Genomic DNA, 18422 nt, shown 5'->3' on the forward strand with positions numbered 1-18422 from the left:
CTCTGGCCAGGTCTCCGTGGCCTGAGACACCTACCTGTCTGGTACCCAGCAGGAGAACAGTCTCTCCTTTCGGTCATGTCAGTTATGCCAACCATCACTACAGCCAGACAAGCTCGGGGACCCTGAGCCAAAAGTGGCCTTGAGTGTTCATCTACCACAGCCCTAAGCAGGCCCTGGCCCTAAAACTCATCTTGCCCCTTTTCATCCCTTAGTCAGTCAGGGGGGTGGGAGGAGAGCCGGCTTGAATTCAGACTGGCAGTGTCACCGCTGCAGAGAGGGGTAAGGACAGCAACTGCATCTCCATATGGCAGCAGCCATTCAGAAGGATTTTACCGAAAGTATTGTGCAGAATGTTTCTGATTGAAAAATTGTTTTTCAGAGCTAAAGTGACTAACGAGAACATGCAGCGGTGGTTGCACCAGCTAACAATTTTCTGACCATCTACATCTTAACCGTATTCTACAGCATCCGGGAAGGCTCAAAGGGCCCTGAAAACCTGTGACATACAACGATTAAAAGTTTTTCCTGTGCTCCCACCTCTGGGTGACCACTGCCTCCAATGATACATGTGGATGGTGATGGCCTCACAAACCAAGTCAGCGCGTTCCACCAGGTGCCAAAAGAACGCAGATTTCATGAAGAGACAGACACAGCTGACAGATGAACTCTTTTCTTCGCTGCTTACCTACAGAAGTTCTTATGCCAGAAACCAAAACAGTAAAAGGAACCTGAGTTCTACTCTCTGCTCTGCCAGCTTCATGCTATGACTGCCGAGCAGTTACCTGCCATGACCTAGCCTCAATTTACTTATCGGTAGACTAAAGGTGTTTGGTTGGATTGCTTTGGTTCCTTCCTGTTGAGTGACTGACCTGAAGCCCAACTGGAAAACTTAACAGCACAAACACTTAGAGAATAAGAGATGCCAACACCTCACACCTGCTTTAACTGCCTCTTTACAGAGCCATGCACCTGTGCTGTCCTTAAGACTGGAAGAAGAGAGAGCTACCTGAATACAAGTAGTTCTTCTATCCAGCTTGGTTAAATCTTATTTCAGCAAAGTATACTTTGAAAAGACTCGACATGCTTATAAATAATTCCTAATTCCAGCATATATTCATTCAGAACATTTTCTAACCTACCTGTCTCTAGGCAAACGTGCTAGCAAACACCTTCCTGGTGAGTGAATTACAGAGCAAGTGGGCAGGAGACATGGGGACAAGCTATTCTTCCCAATATCAAGTGTACAATTTTCACAAGTATATTTATCCTAAAAGTATCTAAATGTCACTGCTGAAAATGTTGTCTTACAAAGGTAGCAAGAATTAATGCTAACTTTGTTTGATTAGTGATTCTTGGGAATAACTATTTTATCATGCAGTTTAGCTGTACAGATTAAACTGCAAGGCCTCAAACTTTGTTTAGAAATAGAACCACGCAATGGAGCTTTTATTTTAAGTACTTCCCAATGTTTTACTGCATTTAACACCCACTCAAACAATTAAGAATTGTGGGAGTTTTCCTTTTAATAGAGAAACAGGAAGTAAGATTTCTCAGACATGATATTCTATCTGGAAAGGGAGGAGGACTCAAAACTGTTTAGTTCCTGTGAGTCTGGGTGACCTTCGGCATATTTACCTTTTCGAACTTTGGTTTTCTCATGCATAAAAGGGAGGTGATAATACCAGACTCGTGGAGAAGAATGAATTTCTTTGCAGGAATGCATGTATACCAACATATACATCCTTATAAACCAAATGAGATGGGTGTATAACACCCTGACATATGGCAGCTACCGTGTTTCCCCGAAAATAAGACCTAGCCGGACTATCCGCTCTAATGCATCTTTTGGAGCAAAAATTAATGTAAGACCCAGTCTTATTTTAATATAAAAACAGATATAATATAATGTAATATAATATTATATATTATAATATAATATATATAATACCTGGTCTTATATTAATTTTTGCTCCAAAAGACGCATTAGAGATGATTGTCTGGCTAGGTCTTATTTTTTCGGGGAAATAGGGTAGTATTATTATGACAAGTCCCATGACAGAGTATTCCTATTAGACTTAGAACGAGGTTGTCAACTTAGAGTTGTCACCAAAGGGAGTTTGATGTGTCATTTCACTCATCAGCACTGCGTTGTGAGATAGCTCTAGTTAGCAAATCTAATTCTAGTCAAAAGGAATTAAATTTCTCATTAAATCAAACACTGATATTAGCGAACAGTATCCTTAGCTAAAATTAATAATATTTTGACAAAGCGTTCTGCCAAAAGCTACAGATGTGGGTTAAGATATAATTCTGTGAGTAAGGAAGATTGTATTATTTTAGCAGATTTCAGGGTTTAATCTGTCAATATACGGAATTAATATTAGAGAACTCTAGTCATAACAGGTTTCTGCAGAAGCAGTGATTTTCCAGATATGGTCTGAAGAAATCCCAAGAGAGACATAAACTAATCAAAAAATACAAAGTCCCTTCTATGATTCTTATTGGAAATCATATCTAATTCCATAAAAGTTCATTTTTATGCACAGTAAGTATATTTACCAATAACATACCAATCTTGAACATTCACTGAAGGTCCAACTACCAGACAGAATTTGGCCAAACTGCAGAACTCCTACTGTACATATCATTCATAAACTGAAGGTTGATGTTACAATGATTGTTTGTATGGCACCCAAGCTGAAGACATTAATACAGTAATTACAATATAAAAATAGCATGAAGATATTCAGGGTATGCACCCCTCTCTTTTAACCTTTACTCCAAGTAGCTCTGTTCCCCAGTGGAGGCAGGAAAAAAACACTTAACAAAGGTGGTCAAATTTTTATCCTACAATGTTTGCTGTATAACTTTTTGGATGATTAAACAGATATCACATTACACACTTAAGCAGTGTTTCCAAGTTAGGAGTCAGTGAAGTAGTTCCTTTCTGTATAACTTCTATGAGATCATGGTTAAAAGGTATTATTAGGGAGCCCTTAGAAATACAATAATAATGCAGTCTCAATTTACAGTTTAAAAGACCACTGTTTTAAAAGCAAAACATCTTGGAAAGTAAGTAGTTTAGAACTTCATTTTCAAAATAGTTCAATACTAAGTTTAAAAAATTTCATTAACTAGACTAATAATCATTTTCTCAAAGCCAAAGATTATTAAATTATCCTCCAAAATATTCTATCTACCTAAGAACAAGCAGAATTGATTTAGAGAATCTTATTTGTTATTTTTTTAAAAATCAAAGAAAGTTGAAGAAAACCTATAAGCAGTACTTTTAAATTGTGTACATTGAGGTGTTAACATCTCAATGTTTTAAAGAAACAATGTTCAGATAAAAGCAGTTTTTAGATTTATTTTTTTTAAAAACATCGAAAACGATAATATTTTAGTAAAATCAGTGCCTCGGTTTTGTTCTACAGCCAATATCTGATTTTTTTTTTATGATAGTTTTATGACAACTGTGTCCTGTTGTTTGCCTTCAAAGTAAGAGAGATTAAATGCTTTAAATGAGGCCGTTTCCTACAGTGCTGTCTCCCCAGCATCCCATCTTTTGAGGACCTCCCCCGCCCCTATCTTCTGGGGTTCTGGTATAGTTATTAATCATTGTGCTTTCTGTGCCCAGCTGCAGGAGTAGACATGTCACCAGGCCTGACCAGTCATAGTAGCCTACTGACCTCTCTCCACAACTGGGCACAGGGCCAGTGAAAGTCCCTGCATGAGATTTGTCATTGGATTCCAGAAAAAAAAGATGAGAAGCTTTGAAAGCTGTGTATGACTTGGGGATTCAAAGTCACCCTTCCTGTTACACTGAGAGCCAAACTAAGAAGGAAGCCCACCCAGAGGAAAAGAGAGTCACGTGCATTGAGAACACAAATCTAGTTGTTCCTGTCCTATGCCTGGGTTTTCGTGTATGTAAACCAATATGTTTCTTCTTAGCCTAAATTAATTTCTACAGTTTCTGTCACTTGCTACCGAATCCTTAAAAATATGTGAACTGGCACGTGAATTAGGAGTATTTTTCCCTTCCTGCTGAGATGTAAGCTACGTATCACAAGATACCTGTAGCAAACTGGATAACCCCAACCATCTCCAGGATGGCTCCATCAATGTGGATTTTTTAAAAGTAATTTTATTAGAGAAAAAAACAAAGCCAATTTAGTTTAATTCTATTTGATTAAGTTCAAAAAGAAAGCATATATTAATAAATACTTCTTTCCTCTCCCTTTTGGAGTATTTTCATTTCATAAAATTCTTTCTGTTAAATGTCATCATGTATAGTAAAATCCCATTTTTCAGTCACATGTAATTTCCAACCAGAACAACAACAAGATACAAGGTAGACTCTTACAAACTTTTATGATGCAAGAAAAATAATAATGTATTTAAAACTCCCTGAAAAAAAAAATAGCAAAGAGCCTAAGACGCCCAAAAGTTTTAATTAAGTAGATCAGTTACTGTTCATACTGCATACCTAAGACGAGAAGGGAAGCCTCTAAATAGAATAGATCGTAATTATTAAATGTGAAGCGAAATTTCTCCCCATAATTTTTAAACACCCTAAACTCCAAATAAATTGTAGCAGAAAAGTTTAACCCTCCATATTTCTTACTGAGTCTTATTTCTTACTGAGTCTCCAAAGGAATATCTCTAGCATAAGTATTAACAAAACAAAGTATCTTAAAATCTATGAGCATAGTCTCCTTTCTCAAGTATTTAGATAAGTCACAAGTCAATTGTGGTCTTCAAAATGTAGTCCATACTCCCCTAGCCATCCTGGGATGATTGTGTCGGGATACAAGTCCTGGGGTTGAGGGGAATGGAGATATAATGGTACCACCCTTTTTACTGGAAGTCAGTCAACCAAGAAAGAAGGCAAGGTTGAGGTGGAAACACATGTGCAGCTCTCTTCTTACTAAACTAGCAAACTGTGTGTTTCCCCATAAAATTGGCTAGGCTTCCAAAGCAATCCAAGAAAGCCTCTTAACAATAAAGCATACAACTGACGGTAATATTTCATCTACATTATGGGTTAAATAAAAATACTCATGGTATTACATTATGAGTTGAATAAGGTTGACGGTAGAAAAAGCATTAATCATCTTACCAATATTATTTATGGAAGAAAAACATTTCAAGTTCCAGTTTAAAAAAAAAAAGTAGAGGAGATAATTTATAATGGAACTACCTACACGTTTAAACACTTAACATGAATTTCCCTCTATTTTCCAATTATTCTATAATGTGGGTTTTGTGCTTTTATACAAAATAAAGCTATATACACACTAGACACACAAAACTATTGAAGCGGACTATACTGCAAACCATTCTGTACCGTGTCTTCTTGCCCTGTGTTTTCTCCTCCTCTCATCTTACCTACTATCCAGGGGATCCTAATTCCACTCAGCCAAAATGTATCCATCTTTCAAAGCCTGGCTGAGTTCAAAATTCTTCACCATTCCCTCCCCAACCAGCCAACTCAGAAAATAAGGGCAGGTGGCAAGGATCAGTAAGACATAAAAAAGAATGAAAGCAGTTTTTCACCCCATGTACATATTTTTAACTTCTACAAATTCACTATGCACTCCCTGATGAAGGTCATTTCATAGAATTAAAAGACAGGGTTGGTTTTGGTTTTGGTTTTGTATGGGGGAGGGGTGTGTGTTTGTTTGTTTGTTTGTTTGTTTGTTTGTTTTGGTAAAACAGATCTCTTTGACGCAAGCAAACTATTTCTTCTGGTGTTCAACCAAAACAGAGCAATAGGTTCCAACATGTGTAGAAAAGTGGCATGTAGGACTCATCCTAAAAATGGTACAATACAAACACAATGTATAAAGCACACTGCAAAATAAAGCACAAATTGTATTATAAACACATTGTAAATAAAATACAAATACAATGTATTTTAAGGGCAATTTAAATTTAAGGGCTTTCCAAAGGAGAATTTTGCTTATAGTTGGTTTCCCTCTTTTTGTAATGACTTGAGAACCAAATCCTCTGCAAGATGCAACTTCATCGCATTTATACAACTAAGGTTAACAAATTAGTGAGTCTAGCTTCCACCAAAATTCCTACTACAAATGACCTAAAAGAGTTTTATTTAAGAACTGGGAGAAAAGTGAAAACAGATAAAGCCCTGACTACAGGTATTTCTTACCAATGAATCATTAAGCTCCCACTAAATTGCGCACTTCTTGAAGACAGAAACTATTTCTGACTCATTTTTATATTTTATATTTTTGTATTGCCAGTGCTAACTCACAGAGCGGGTATACCACTGGGTGCCAGTAATAGAACTTTTTATTTTCTCTTTATAAAGCAAAACAAGCACCTTTCTTAGGAAAACATTCTGAATAATATTTGTTCAAGGGGAAGGAGAACAGGAAGTTGCCTCTCTTTCTCCACAAACAAGTCTCTCACAACACCAGCCTCCAAGCTACTGAGGATCTTACCCTGAGGAACAGTTATACATAAATTCCGGGCATTTGCTTTCTCCCCCAGAATGTATACTGCAAGGAAATTGTTTCTCAACATTTTAGAAAAGAAACAGAAATAATTATTTAATTAAAGGAAACACAGTTCTAGTCCTCAGTATCAAGATACTTATCCTTTGTCAACTCACAAACAACCAAACATTGATTTGGAAATTGGCAGAGTTTGAAATTGGTAGGTGCTACTGAAGTGGTTCATAAACATGAAATTATCCTACAACTCACTCCCAACATACTAAGTACCCACAAATATTACAAAGCTCTTAGGGTTTATATAGTAAAGACATTATATGAAACTATTCACCTGAGACGAAGATGCACTGAGCTCATAAATCAGATGTTTGAACACATGTTGGAGATTTGTTTTACCATCAATTTATATAAATTAGAGACCGGGCAGGGGGAACACTGAAATTTATCTCCCATAACAAGAGGTTTTATAAAATATATCTCAGGATCATATACAAAAAATAATATACGTTTACCAAGGAACATAGAGTAATGTTCCAAGAAACATTCAGTTTTAGCATTAAATGAATAAAATAAAAATGATCTGAAAGTTGAAAGGGCCAAATATGTAAAGTGTTTGTTCTGCCAGTATGGTATAAGCCCACTACTCAGATGAATTGCAGGTGTCAGTGGATAGAGTCCAGAAGTTGAACCTTGAGTGAAGACCAACATTAGACCCAATACAGAGCTACCAAAGCAGGAAAGTTTGAAATTTAAAGTTTATCAAAGTTCGATGCTATTTTTCCCGACAAGGTCTGCCTCACTCAATCAGTAGTGTATATTGCTAAAAGGGAATAATACGAAATTTTTTGTATTGCAAATCTAGGAGGCTAGCAATTAACTCTAATTTCTCTCACCCTTGCCATCTTCAAATACTACAACCCTCGAAACAAGTCACTACAAGTCCCAAATTATCCACTAAACAAACAAACAAATGGGGGAAAAAAACCTAACAAAAAGATCCAAAAGTTATGAGAAGAAAGGGGTAGAATCATTCACTATTGGTATAACATAAACATTCCTACTTAAAAGCATCTAGTAGTATTTCTTCAGCAATGGGGAATGTATTTCTAAGAATGTGCTCATTTTAACAAAATTCCCTTATAAATCAGATGTCTCAAAGTATCAGTTGTGACAATGTTTACCTACGTTTAATTAGCATGGAACAAGATCTGTTTCAAATTGGATTTTGTTTAAACAAACTGCAACATTGTTTCTCATGATTTTCATCTGTAGATATAGCACCAGACTTAGGTTAGCTGAACACAATGATTTCATGTATCTATCTATTGTAGCAATACTTAATCTCCGGAACAAAATTCACATAATTTACAAACACTGAAATAGGTGTTTAAAGGGATATAAATAAGCAAATATTCCATAAAACACTGCACAGTCATAGTTTGGGAAACTTGAGAACAAATAACTACTTCAATCCTTAATCAAAACAGAAATGGTTAAAAAATATATACCATGAAGGAAAATCAAAGAAACTAGTCCTAGTCACAGAACTATATAATGAAACAATTTCACTAAAGGTCCAAAGTTCAATTTCCTTTCCTACTCGGAAAATAAAAAGTTCAAGTGAAAACTTTTCTCTTTGCAGAGAAATAAACAACAGGGTTATAATTAAGAAACAGGTGACTAGTTGGACCAAGCATACTGTGTTTCCCCGAAAATAAGACCTAGCCGGACAATCAGCTCTAATGCGTCTTTTGGAGCAAAAATTAATATAAGACCCGGTATTATATTATATTATACTATACTATACTATACTATACTATACTATATTATAAAGATCCAGTCTTATATTACAGTAAAATAAGACCGGGTCTTATATTAATTTTTGCTCCAAAAGATGCATTAGAGGGTCCGGCAGGGTCTTATTTTCAGGGAAACATGGTAGGTGGAATAAAAGATTCCCCACGAAGCAGAAAAGTACTGACTGCTAAGCATTACATTAATACTAAATAAGAATAAGAATTCAATAAGAAATACAGTGGTACCTCGGTTTTCGAACGTAATTCGTTCTGGAAGTCTATTTGAGTTCTGAAACGTTTGAAAACCGAGACGCGGTTTCCCCATAGAAAGTAATGCAAAATGGATTAATCTGTTCCAGATCTTTAAAATCCACTTCTAAAACTGCAAATTTAGCATGAATTTTACTATCTAATGATACCATAAATCCATAAAATTTATGGTGTTCGTAAACCGAAATGTTCATCAATGGAGACGTTCGAAAACCGAGGTATTACTGTATTCTAATTCAGAAAAAGCCTCAGATTAGGAACCATATTTTAAAGAGTTACTTTTAAATCTCCACCAAAGATTATAACAAAAGAAAAAAATAAACCCCTTTATCAAAGCCCAAGACAGTCACAGTCAGAAAGAACTTTCTATAAGTCATCTAGGTAACGGTGCTGGCTTTGGCTGTGCTCCCCTTAGCCTCTTTCAAGATGAAAAGGAGAAAGCTGGAAGAATCAGTGCTGCAGCGGCCTCATCCTACAGCCCAGCCCTCCGCCATGGACTTTTTCAGAAGACAATATGAGATCATTCCCGGCTAACATTCCATCTTATAGAAATGGTTGAATTTACTCTTGTATTGTCCTACTTTCTAAGTAACACGTTATGAATATAGTTTAATAAAGATTTATCAATCAAGACAAGAGACAGAGTGTTAAGTATACTTTATAATACCTTATTAAACTGAAACATCTATTTCTCTCACAAAGTTCAGACAAAAGGGAAAAACAACAATGTGCAGGGCAAGCTCCTTTCTGAACATGCTTACCCGGTATTTTCATACTTTTTGAATTGAATCCCAACAGTATAGAATCTTTGTCTTCTCTGGAGATAATATTTATGCAGTTTTTAATCACACTCAAAGTTCTATGAATAACCTCTTCAAGTCCCTAATTTCTAATATTTAAAGGCATGTGTTTAACCTGCAAAAATCTTGCTATTTTATCTTGTTTAAGCAAAGCCATTTGAGAAAGCCATTTAACATGAGGCCTAACATGAGGCTGTTAAGAAATTAAGAATACTATTTTTAAGAGATTAAAAAATTTTAATTACAACTTGCTTAGAAACAAGAATATTAATCTCAGACGACACACCATGGTATCCTTTAGAAGTTACTAAAGCAGAATATATCTTTAAAAAGTGTAGTATTTAACTTTCACTATTAATGATTACAAAACATGCCACACCTATTAATAAAAATTATTCCCTTTATTTTGGCTAAACATTTCAAATAGGACAGTACTGGCAGTTGTCAAGAGGGTAAAATTTTATTACTATAAAAATGTCAACTCTATTCTGGAACATCTGATGTTTATTCAACACAATTAATATTAGTAAATACACTCTGAATTGTTTTCTTAAATTTGGTACAAAGGTTGAGAAGAGGTATAATATGCAGACCAGACCAATATTAATGATACATCTCCCCAGTCTTCTATCAACTTCCTCCTCAATCAACTTTTAAACTATTTTTGAAAATACAGTTATCTATGCCCCAACTAACCAAAACAAAACACAAAGCAATTATGCAGATTTTTCTCATTATGCCTCAACTTGTGGAATTTGAACTAAATGGCACCTAGACCAGTAAGGGGTGTGTGTGTGTGTGTGTGTGTGTGTGTGTGTGTGTGTATGTGTGTGTGTAGGATTCTTCATTTTACAGACAGTGCCTGACTGGCTGAACTACAGTTCCAAAGTCTTTCCTCCACTCTTCACATGGCTCTAAAACTTTGAGTTAAGAATTTCTGAATTCACAAACTACACTGGAAAAGATGTTCAAAGTCTGCCAAAGTTATTCTTTTTTTTTTAAATTAGCAACAACAAAAAGAAAACCTCACATAAACCCATAAGCTTAAAATGAATATGATGGAATAGACCATCTGAGAAAAATCTTAATTGAAGATTGCAGGAACATGTGAGTGTGTGTGTGTGTGTGTGTGTGCGCGCGCGCGCGCGCGCATACCCACAATACACACACACACAGGTACATTGCACCACAAACCATCAGTTCCTATTAAGCCCAAAGGACTATTAAAGAGGTATTTCCAAAGTGAGTACTGAGAAAGAAAGAAAAGAAAAAAAAGCGAGGGAGATAACATGTCAAATTTTTCCCCAGAATTTTCTAGCCTTTTGCAGTGAAGGGATGGATTGATTTTTCTACCCCATCACAATTAAGCAGCTCATTATATTTTGATGCACTGTATATTCAGTAGAACACATTCAGCAAAAATAGTTTGATTACTAATAACATTGTAGTCATAATTCTCTCTCCTACAAACATCTCAGAAAACAGAACCACATTCTACCAACGTTGAAACGCTGAAACCGACCAGCACTGTCGTCGATTACAAATACGTCAAGTCTATTACATACTATCAGATTTCGCTGTTCAGTCTGATCAGTGCTTTGAAACTGGCATGAATGCCATATGCGAAACGTGCCTCGCAGCAAATTTTACTAGCATACGAGACAACAGGGCAACAGGGACTCTTTTTTGCCCACTTCAACAAATTTCTGTAAAATCAAAGATTTACAAACGATTTTCCTCCGCGAAGCACCTAGGTCTTCCCTTCGAACCCCAGACTATTCAACAGCTCCCTGCAGGAACACACCACTCGGCCACGCGTCCCATATTGTCCACCATCAGTACCCAGACACCTGAACCACCTGGCTGGCAGAGTGACGATGTCAGCTCCAAGGGGTTGCTCGTGTGCAAGAAACGCTGAAGCAGCTAAGCCCCCCCCCCCCGCCACCGGGTACAGTAGGTGGTAACGTTGGCACCAAGTGCCTCAGTAGTACAGACCTCTTTCCCTGTTAGAAAACGCGTAAGATTGTTCCAAAGACAATGTTACAATCATGAGGACCTTATCCACAAAGGAAAGCAGAAAAGAGCTGGTTTTCTCTCGAGTCGAAAACTCCGTGGTGGGAGACGGAGCCACACATGTAGGCAACCCAGCTTCTCTGGTCGCAGTTCTGACAGCTCCCAGAGCAACCCTGCCAAGCCAGAGCTCAGTTTTCCCAAAGGCAAAATGGGAATCACTACTGCCACCCCTCCCCCTCGCGCGGGAGCCCGGCACACCCTAGAGGGCTAAGATTACCCCACACGATAACCGATAACCGGTGGGGAGGGGCCGCTGCGCCCAGGACACCCACCCCGACTTCTCCCAATCCCCACAACAGAAAGGCAGGGCCGCGTACCTGGCTTCACAGTCTTGAGACGGATGGGCTCGCGGAAGTGGCGGATGACAGCCAGGGTGTCCCGGTGGGTCAGCCCGCTGACAGGCGTCCCGTTCACCTCCAGCAGCACATCCCCGGGGCTGGGCGCCTTGCCCGAGACGATGCAGCAGGTGCCCCCGCCCGGCTCCTCCCGGAGCCGCCCCAGGTAGGGGAACTCGCCGCGCTCCGCGCCGCCCCGGATCTCGGCGCCCAGGTCGCCCGGGGGCCCGGCCCAGGACACGGCGCACTCCTGCACCTTGCTGAGCCAGTGCTTCTTCTTCTTCAGCGTCTTCGACATCCCGAACCCCGCAGCACCATGGGGGAGACCCCGCGCCGGCGGCGGGGCCCCTGGCGCCCGCGCAGCCCGGCGAGGGGGGCCTCGCCGCTCCGGCACCCCCCCACCCACAGCCCACTGGGGGCCGGGCCACTCCACACCCCGAGACACGCCTCGGGTGCCCCTGCCGGCGACGCTCCCTGGGACTGCCTGGGCTCCGCGAGGGCCACCCCGGGTGAGGCTGCAGAAAGGAGAAGGGAATTGTCTCTGGGCAGCCCCGGAGGGGTTTCGGGCGGGGTCACAGCAGCCTGCTGGCCCCCGGGCTCCGCGCCCGAGCGGCGGGAAAGGCTGAGCCTGGGGGGGGCGGGGAGGTGAAGGGGGACGAGCCGGGACGGGAAAAATCCGTCGGGGGCGCGCAGGAGCAAGCGGAGACGCGTGGCTGGATCGATCGCGGCCGCTGCGAAGCTGGAGCACGGAGACCAACGCCTGCCCCAGCTGCCAGGAAACTGCCGCTTTCAAACCCGCCGCAACCTCCTCCTCCCTCGGTCCCCTCCCCCCGCCCTCGCCCAGCCCTCAGCCCGAGCCCCGCCCCCTCCCGCCGCGCGGCGCCCGGCGCGCTGCCGTCACAGGCCGGGCGCTGGGGAACGGGCCCCGCACTCGACTCTCGCGCGGGGGATTGGCCCCCGGCAGGCAGGGGATGGACCCTCACCGAGAATGGAAGCCACCGATTGGTTGGTGGGAGTGGAGGAGGCGGGCGCTAAGATGACTGAAGTTTAAAGAGGGTGGCAAAAAGAAGTTTGAAGAGTGAGGGAGGGTGAGGGGAGGGGCAGGGGAGTGGAGCCCGCTCCAGATCTCAGGGCCGAAAGAGGCCCTCCGGCAGCAGCTGGAGCCCAGAGAAAACTCGGATACAGAGGAGCCACCAAACTCCCCGAGGTGGAGGCGTGGCTGGCTAGCCGGGTAGGGGAGTCAGGGGCGGAGCCCGGAGCGACACCCAGAGGAACGAGTATACTTTAGACCTGAGACTACTTGCTGAGTCCCTGGCCGGAGGTGGCGGGCCTCCAGGGTGAGCTGTTACAGCGGATCACTTGCCCTGAGTCTTGTTCGTGCATTCATGCAACAAATGTGACTGAGGCTGGGACTCCAAAGTCCATTTGATAAAGGGTGAAATAGAGTACTGCACAATGCTGTGTGACCTCAGGCAAATTAGACCACCTCTCTGAGCTGCAGCATCGTTAGCTGAAAAATGGAGGTGACTCTGTCCCTCCAAGTTGTCGGGAAGATTACATGCAGTACTTATCTGCACAGTGCTTGGCAGGGAGTGGATGCTTATCATTTGGTAGCTGCTGCTGCTTGCTGACATTATGTCAGAAATTGTGCTAGGTACTGGGGTTCAAGGATGAAGAAAACAAGAGATCCTGCTCTCAAGGAGGTCACAATCTAGTGGGAGAGACTGACAAGCAGACTGCCTGAGATGAGGTAGGTAGGGTGGAGGAGACACACGGTGGGTTAGGAACTAGCCTAGCAGCTAGCAGACCTTGGAGGGGAGTCCTGGCATGCTTCTCACTTGTTGTTTGACCTTGGCCAAATCTCAGCTTCAACTCTACATATCTATAAAGGAGGTGGAGGGAGAACTAACATTAAATAAAGGACATCTTATGTCCCTTCCAGCACTAATTTTTCAGAAACTCTTCTTGAGTTTCCTCGCTTCCCTGACTTGACTCACACGCTTCCCTGTCTGTCTTAAAAATCTTATCCGTTCTCAGCCCAAATGCTCTCGCTCTCAGATAGACTTTTTTGATTTCTTGTCCTCAGGTAGAAAGTGTTTTCTCTGAGTATGATACTTTGTTTCACGTTTGTGCAGGACTTATTTATGTAGTCTCCTGTCTCCCTTTAATGGTTGGGGAAAGCCCTTATTTAAACCATGAATAACTCCACAGAATCTCCCCACATCTCAGATTGGACTGGGCGGGGCATCAACCCCTGCAGTGATTTTGTGCTCACCATTGTATCAGTCAGGGCCTGGCAGGAAACAAATGGTACTTTACAAAGAGGTGGGCCGGGTGTAGGAAACCACAAAGGAAGTGTGGAATCCTGGGGTTACAGGCTTCTAGATCTGTAGAAGCAAGGGGGAAGGAACAGTTACAAAAACTCAGCACAGAAAGGGCAGCCTGACAAGCACCTGGGACCTTTTGTCAAGGGATGTAATCACCCAAGGAAGAAGCTGGGGGATTTATATCTCACTCACCTAACCTCCTCCAGTTTCTTGCTGGGCATCCGGATGGCCAAATCCAACCAGAAGCCAGAGGGCAAGAGAGCCTTTTGATGCAGTTCATATCAGTCAGTCACACACAGAAGAGGAAACAGTGCATCTGGAGAGAAAAAAGGGGGGGGGGGAATATTCAGTACAGTTATGTGGATCGGTCAGATTTCCCCAGGTCTGAGACAAATCTAAGGGGTTTTGTTTTGGGCTTTTTTTTTTTTCTGAACTACAACCTAAACCAACAGATTCCTGGATGAAATTGATAACCTCCACATCATCTATTTTTGCAGCAAATGTGAGAAAACATCTTTCCCTGACCATATTGTATCCATTAGGATACCTTTGGCCAGAAGGAAGAGAATATCTAACAGTAATTTAAAGCAGTGGTCATTTATTTCATCTTTCACATGAAGTTCAGATGTAAGTAGTCTTAGAGTTAGTTCAGCAGCTCAGTCGTGTGATTAAGGACCCAAGCTCTTTTAATATTTGCTCTTTACTATCATATGCATGCCAGCTTTTGTCTCAAGTCTTGTCACCTCTTGGTTGCAATGTGGCTGCCATAGCCCCACACATCACAGCCTCAGAGGACAAGGTACAAGCAGGAAGAGAGGGAAAGACAATGTTCCTCTCCTTTTTATGAAGGAGAAGAATCTTTCCTAGACTGCGCTCCCCCAGTAGAATCTCCCTTATTGGCCAGATAATGGTCACATGCCCACTGCAGACCAGTCACTAACAAAAGAAAATGTGATTGCTACAGTTCATTAAATTGATCATGATTCAATCCCAAACAAAACAAGGGTTCTGTTTGAGAAGCGAAAGGGAGAATAGTGGTGAAGTAGGCACCTGTCATATCCCTCAACCAAGAATAAGTTGTATTGATTCTTGGGCAGAAAACTGCAGTGATTAGGAGCTTGAGCTCTGGAGTCAGACTGCAAATCTCAGTTTTTCTACTTACTAGCTCTATAATTATGGGTAAACTATTTAACGTTACCTAACCTCAGTTTCCTCATCCATGAAATGGGTATGATAAATGCTCACCAACTGAGTTGTTGTGACAACTGAGTGGAGCTACTTGAGTCAAGCAAGCACTTAACATATGGCCTGGCATATAAGCAAATACTCAAGTTATTATTTTAGTTTGCACTAAATAGTGATATGTGTGACAAGGCTTAAAGCATTGCTAATCACATTTAAAGTTCTGTATCAAATTCACCCATCCTCGTAAGCTTAGGTTCAGTTTTTAAAATATTCTAGAAATAAGCTGTCCACCGCAGTGAGTTAATTCAGGTAGTATATCATTCTGGAAATAACTACATAATTAAAGAAACCTTATTACCAGCGTCTATCTCTAAAATGGCACCTAACCAAATAATCAGATTGTATCCATGCTTGTCACTGTTTCCCGAACCTAATGGTCGGTTTAATAATTTTGATTTCCTTTGGAGAATAATAATAAGCCAAACAACATGGAACCTGGTTTAACAAAAATAAAAGAGAAAGTTATATTGATGCTATCCAAGGTTTCTTTGGGCTCCTTCTATCTAATCTACAGACAGACATAGATGTTTTCATGTGCATTCACATGCGTACGAGTTAGGTCCCAAGATGGCTGCGGTAGCTCCAAGTAACATACTTGTAAGTATCACAGATAATGAAAGGAGGAAAGAGAGTCTTCCTTATTTCCTTCCTTGCCACAAAGACACCCTCCCACCAAGACTTTCCCTCCAGGCCATAGGCCAGAATTACCCAAATGCCCTTTCCTTTCCTAACCAAAGATGCAAAGGGCAATGAAAGACGATTATCCGGTTTCACCCTCTAAGCAGAAGGGCATGTTGTAAACCATGTGGCTACACAATATCTGAATAAAATTGGGGGCGGGAGGGTCTCAGCAAATATGAAGAGAGGAGGTTGGCTTTTGGGTAAGCAATCCACCCTGTCTTCCAGAAATACACTGCATTCATTTGCTTCTAATTTTTATTTTGGTGACAAGGTGGGAAGTTTGTTTTGTTTTGTAATATTGTGCCAAGTGTTCCTAATGAGAGTGAAATAAACGCTTTAAGTAGAAAACTTCAGCATGGCAAGTATAGGTGTCCGATTTTTCTGGAATGACCCATGCTTAGTGACTCCTTTGTACAATCAGAGATGCCTCATATGGTGGTGCAGTTTGTGTGCCAGACAAACTCCAGGGTCATCACTCCCCTCGGGGTCTCTATGAGTAGTGGCCCTGTAATAGTGCATGGCTCTTGTCAAAGCCAAAGCAAGTGCCAGGGGAAATGTTAGATTTCATTGATGTTTATATTCTCCCTTGTTTTTTACATGGAAACCTGAATCTCCGGTAACAGTAAATCAAATCCTCATTATTTAGATGAAGTCATTGTCAAGAATTAAGATGGCAGAGGGTGGGGAAAGAAGTGGAGTGGACAGATAGAGCAAATATTTGTCTCTTACACAGAATACAGAACATTTACCCTGGGTTTTTTGTTGTTGTTGTTGTTATTTCCACAGATTATTGTCAGGTTTTCTTAAATTTTAAAATTCCTGATCCAAAAAAAAAAAATCACTGCCTTAGAAAATGTTCCAATTTACCTGTATTGTGGAAATAATATGTAATGCAGTCTAACATTAATTGTTCTATTGTATCCTTACATTTATTAGCATTTTTGTTTGCCTAGGTCTATTGGTTAATTTGAATGCCAATGCTAAAATAGGCTCAATTACAAAAGCAGTAATATGGAAAATTTTAGTTCAGTTAAGCAAACTAATTTATTGTCTAAAATCTGTCTTACTGTGTTTCATGCATAAATATGCATTTTTGCCCATAAGTGCACGTACCTACAAATGACCAAATGAATCCAACCCAAATTCACAAATCAATAGGAACATTCAAAACCAACTGCAGTGCCAATATACTTTGAAAGGGGCGTTAGTTAAGCAGTTAGATGTCAAGTTTGTCTAACAAAGAAGGACTAGGAGAACACTGAATGAAATACAAAATACCAAAATACCATCTTTCATCTTAAATACAACCTTCTGCTCAAGGCCAGCCTTGATTTTCTATAGCTGATTTCATCTCTTCCTTCTTCAGAACCAATAGCATACTGTCATCTCCATGATTTCTTTTTCAGTGGGCCCCTTTCTGATTCATTTGTATACTCCCCCATTGGGTTGAGCACTTTGTGTTTAGTATACTTTGCATTCATTCATTCAGACAATAGAGAGAGTGCCCGTTATGAGCAGGTATTGTTTTAGGTGCTGGTTTACAGCAAGGAACAGACAAGGTCCCGCCTTTCATTAGGAAGACAGTATAGGGGAGGAAGTTTTTCTCAGCTCTCTCAGGGTTCCTGGCTGGGTCTGAAAATTAAACTGAAAAGACAGATTAGCAGGAGAAAAGCATACAAATTTATTTAGTATAAGTTTTATGTGACTCCGGAGCCTTCATAAGGATATGAAGACCCGAAGAAATGGTGAAACCCAAATGTTTTTACGCTATCGATGACAAGTGGAAAGTCGTGGAAAGATATGATAGGGCAAAGAGTCTGAGCTAAGTGTAGTAAACTGGGGGGACTTAGCAAGGTCTGTTCACTTGGATTCTTCTCGATACTCTCCATCTTGCAGAAAAGAATGCTTCCTCTGGGTACAGACAGGGCACCTCTCACATGAGTGTCTTACCACCTGCTTCAGAGAAGAAGGGCAGGGAGAAGGTCAGAGAGACCCTCTTGCTTCTGTCATTTTCTCAAACTCCTTCCACTTAAAATATGCCAAGGGGTCATGTTTGGGGCATCGTGTCCCAAACCCCATCAACAGGAAACCCGAAACAAGTAAATGATCGATATCATTTCCGGTTGTAACAGTACCATAATCGAAATAGAAGATGAAACAGAATGAAGTAATGAGCGGTTAGGAGAGAATGCGGGGCCACATGAGGTCACAGAGGTCTGGCTGAGAAGGGGACAGATTTCCTGAGACCTAACTGACAAGGAAGAGGGAGCCAAGTGAAGACCGAGACCCAAGCATTCCAGGCCATCAGGAAGACCCTAGGTAGACCTGTGTCTGAATTTGAGACACAGGTGGCTGGAGTGTGGTTATGCAGGAGACAGTGGTGGGAAAGATGTCAGAGTTAGGCTGGAGGCCAGATCAC

General features: G+C 41.0%; 1 protein-coding gene across 3 annotated transcripts in view; it reads right to left on the minus strand.

Moving 5' to 3' along the window:
• MAGI3 (membrane associated guanylate kinase, WW and PDZ domain containing 3) overlaps positions 1-12555 on the minus strand; it is a 195675-nt gene extending 183120 nt beyond the window's left edge. For 2 of the 3 annotated variants that reach the window (XM_081026031.1, XM_081026033.1), the window contains exon 1: positions 11733-12180. In XM_081026031.1, coding sequence (XP_080882157.1) covers positions 11733-12048 — 316 coding nt within the window. In that variant the 5' untranslated portion in view covers positions 12049-12180. Of the gene's footprint in view, positions 1-11732 lie in introns of all 3 variants that reach the window. The other variant, XM_081026032.1, reaches the window with a different exon arrangement.
• Between the last annotated feature and the right edge of the window lie 5867 nt (positions 12556-18422).

The sequence above is a fragment of the Rhinolophus hipposideros genome (assembly GCF_964194185.1).
Source record: "Rhinolophus hipposideros genome assembly, chromosome: 19".
NCBI classification, from domain to species: Eukaryota; Metazoa; Chordata; class Mammalia; order Chiroptera; family Rhinolophidae; genus Rhinolophus; species Rhinolophus hipposideros.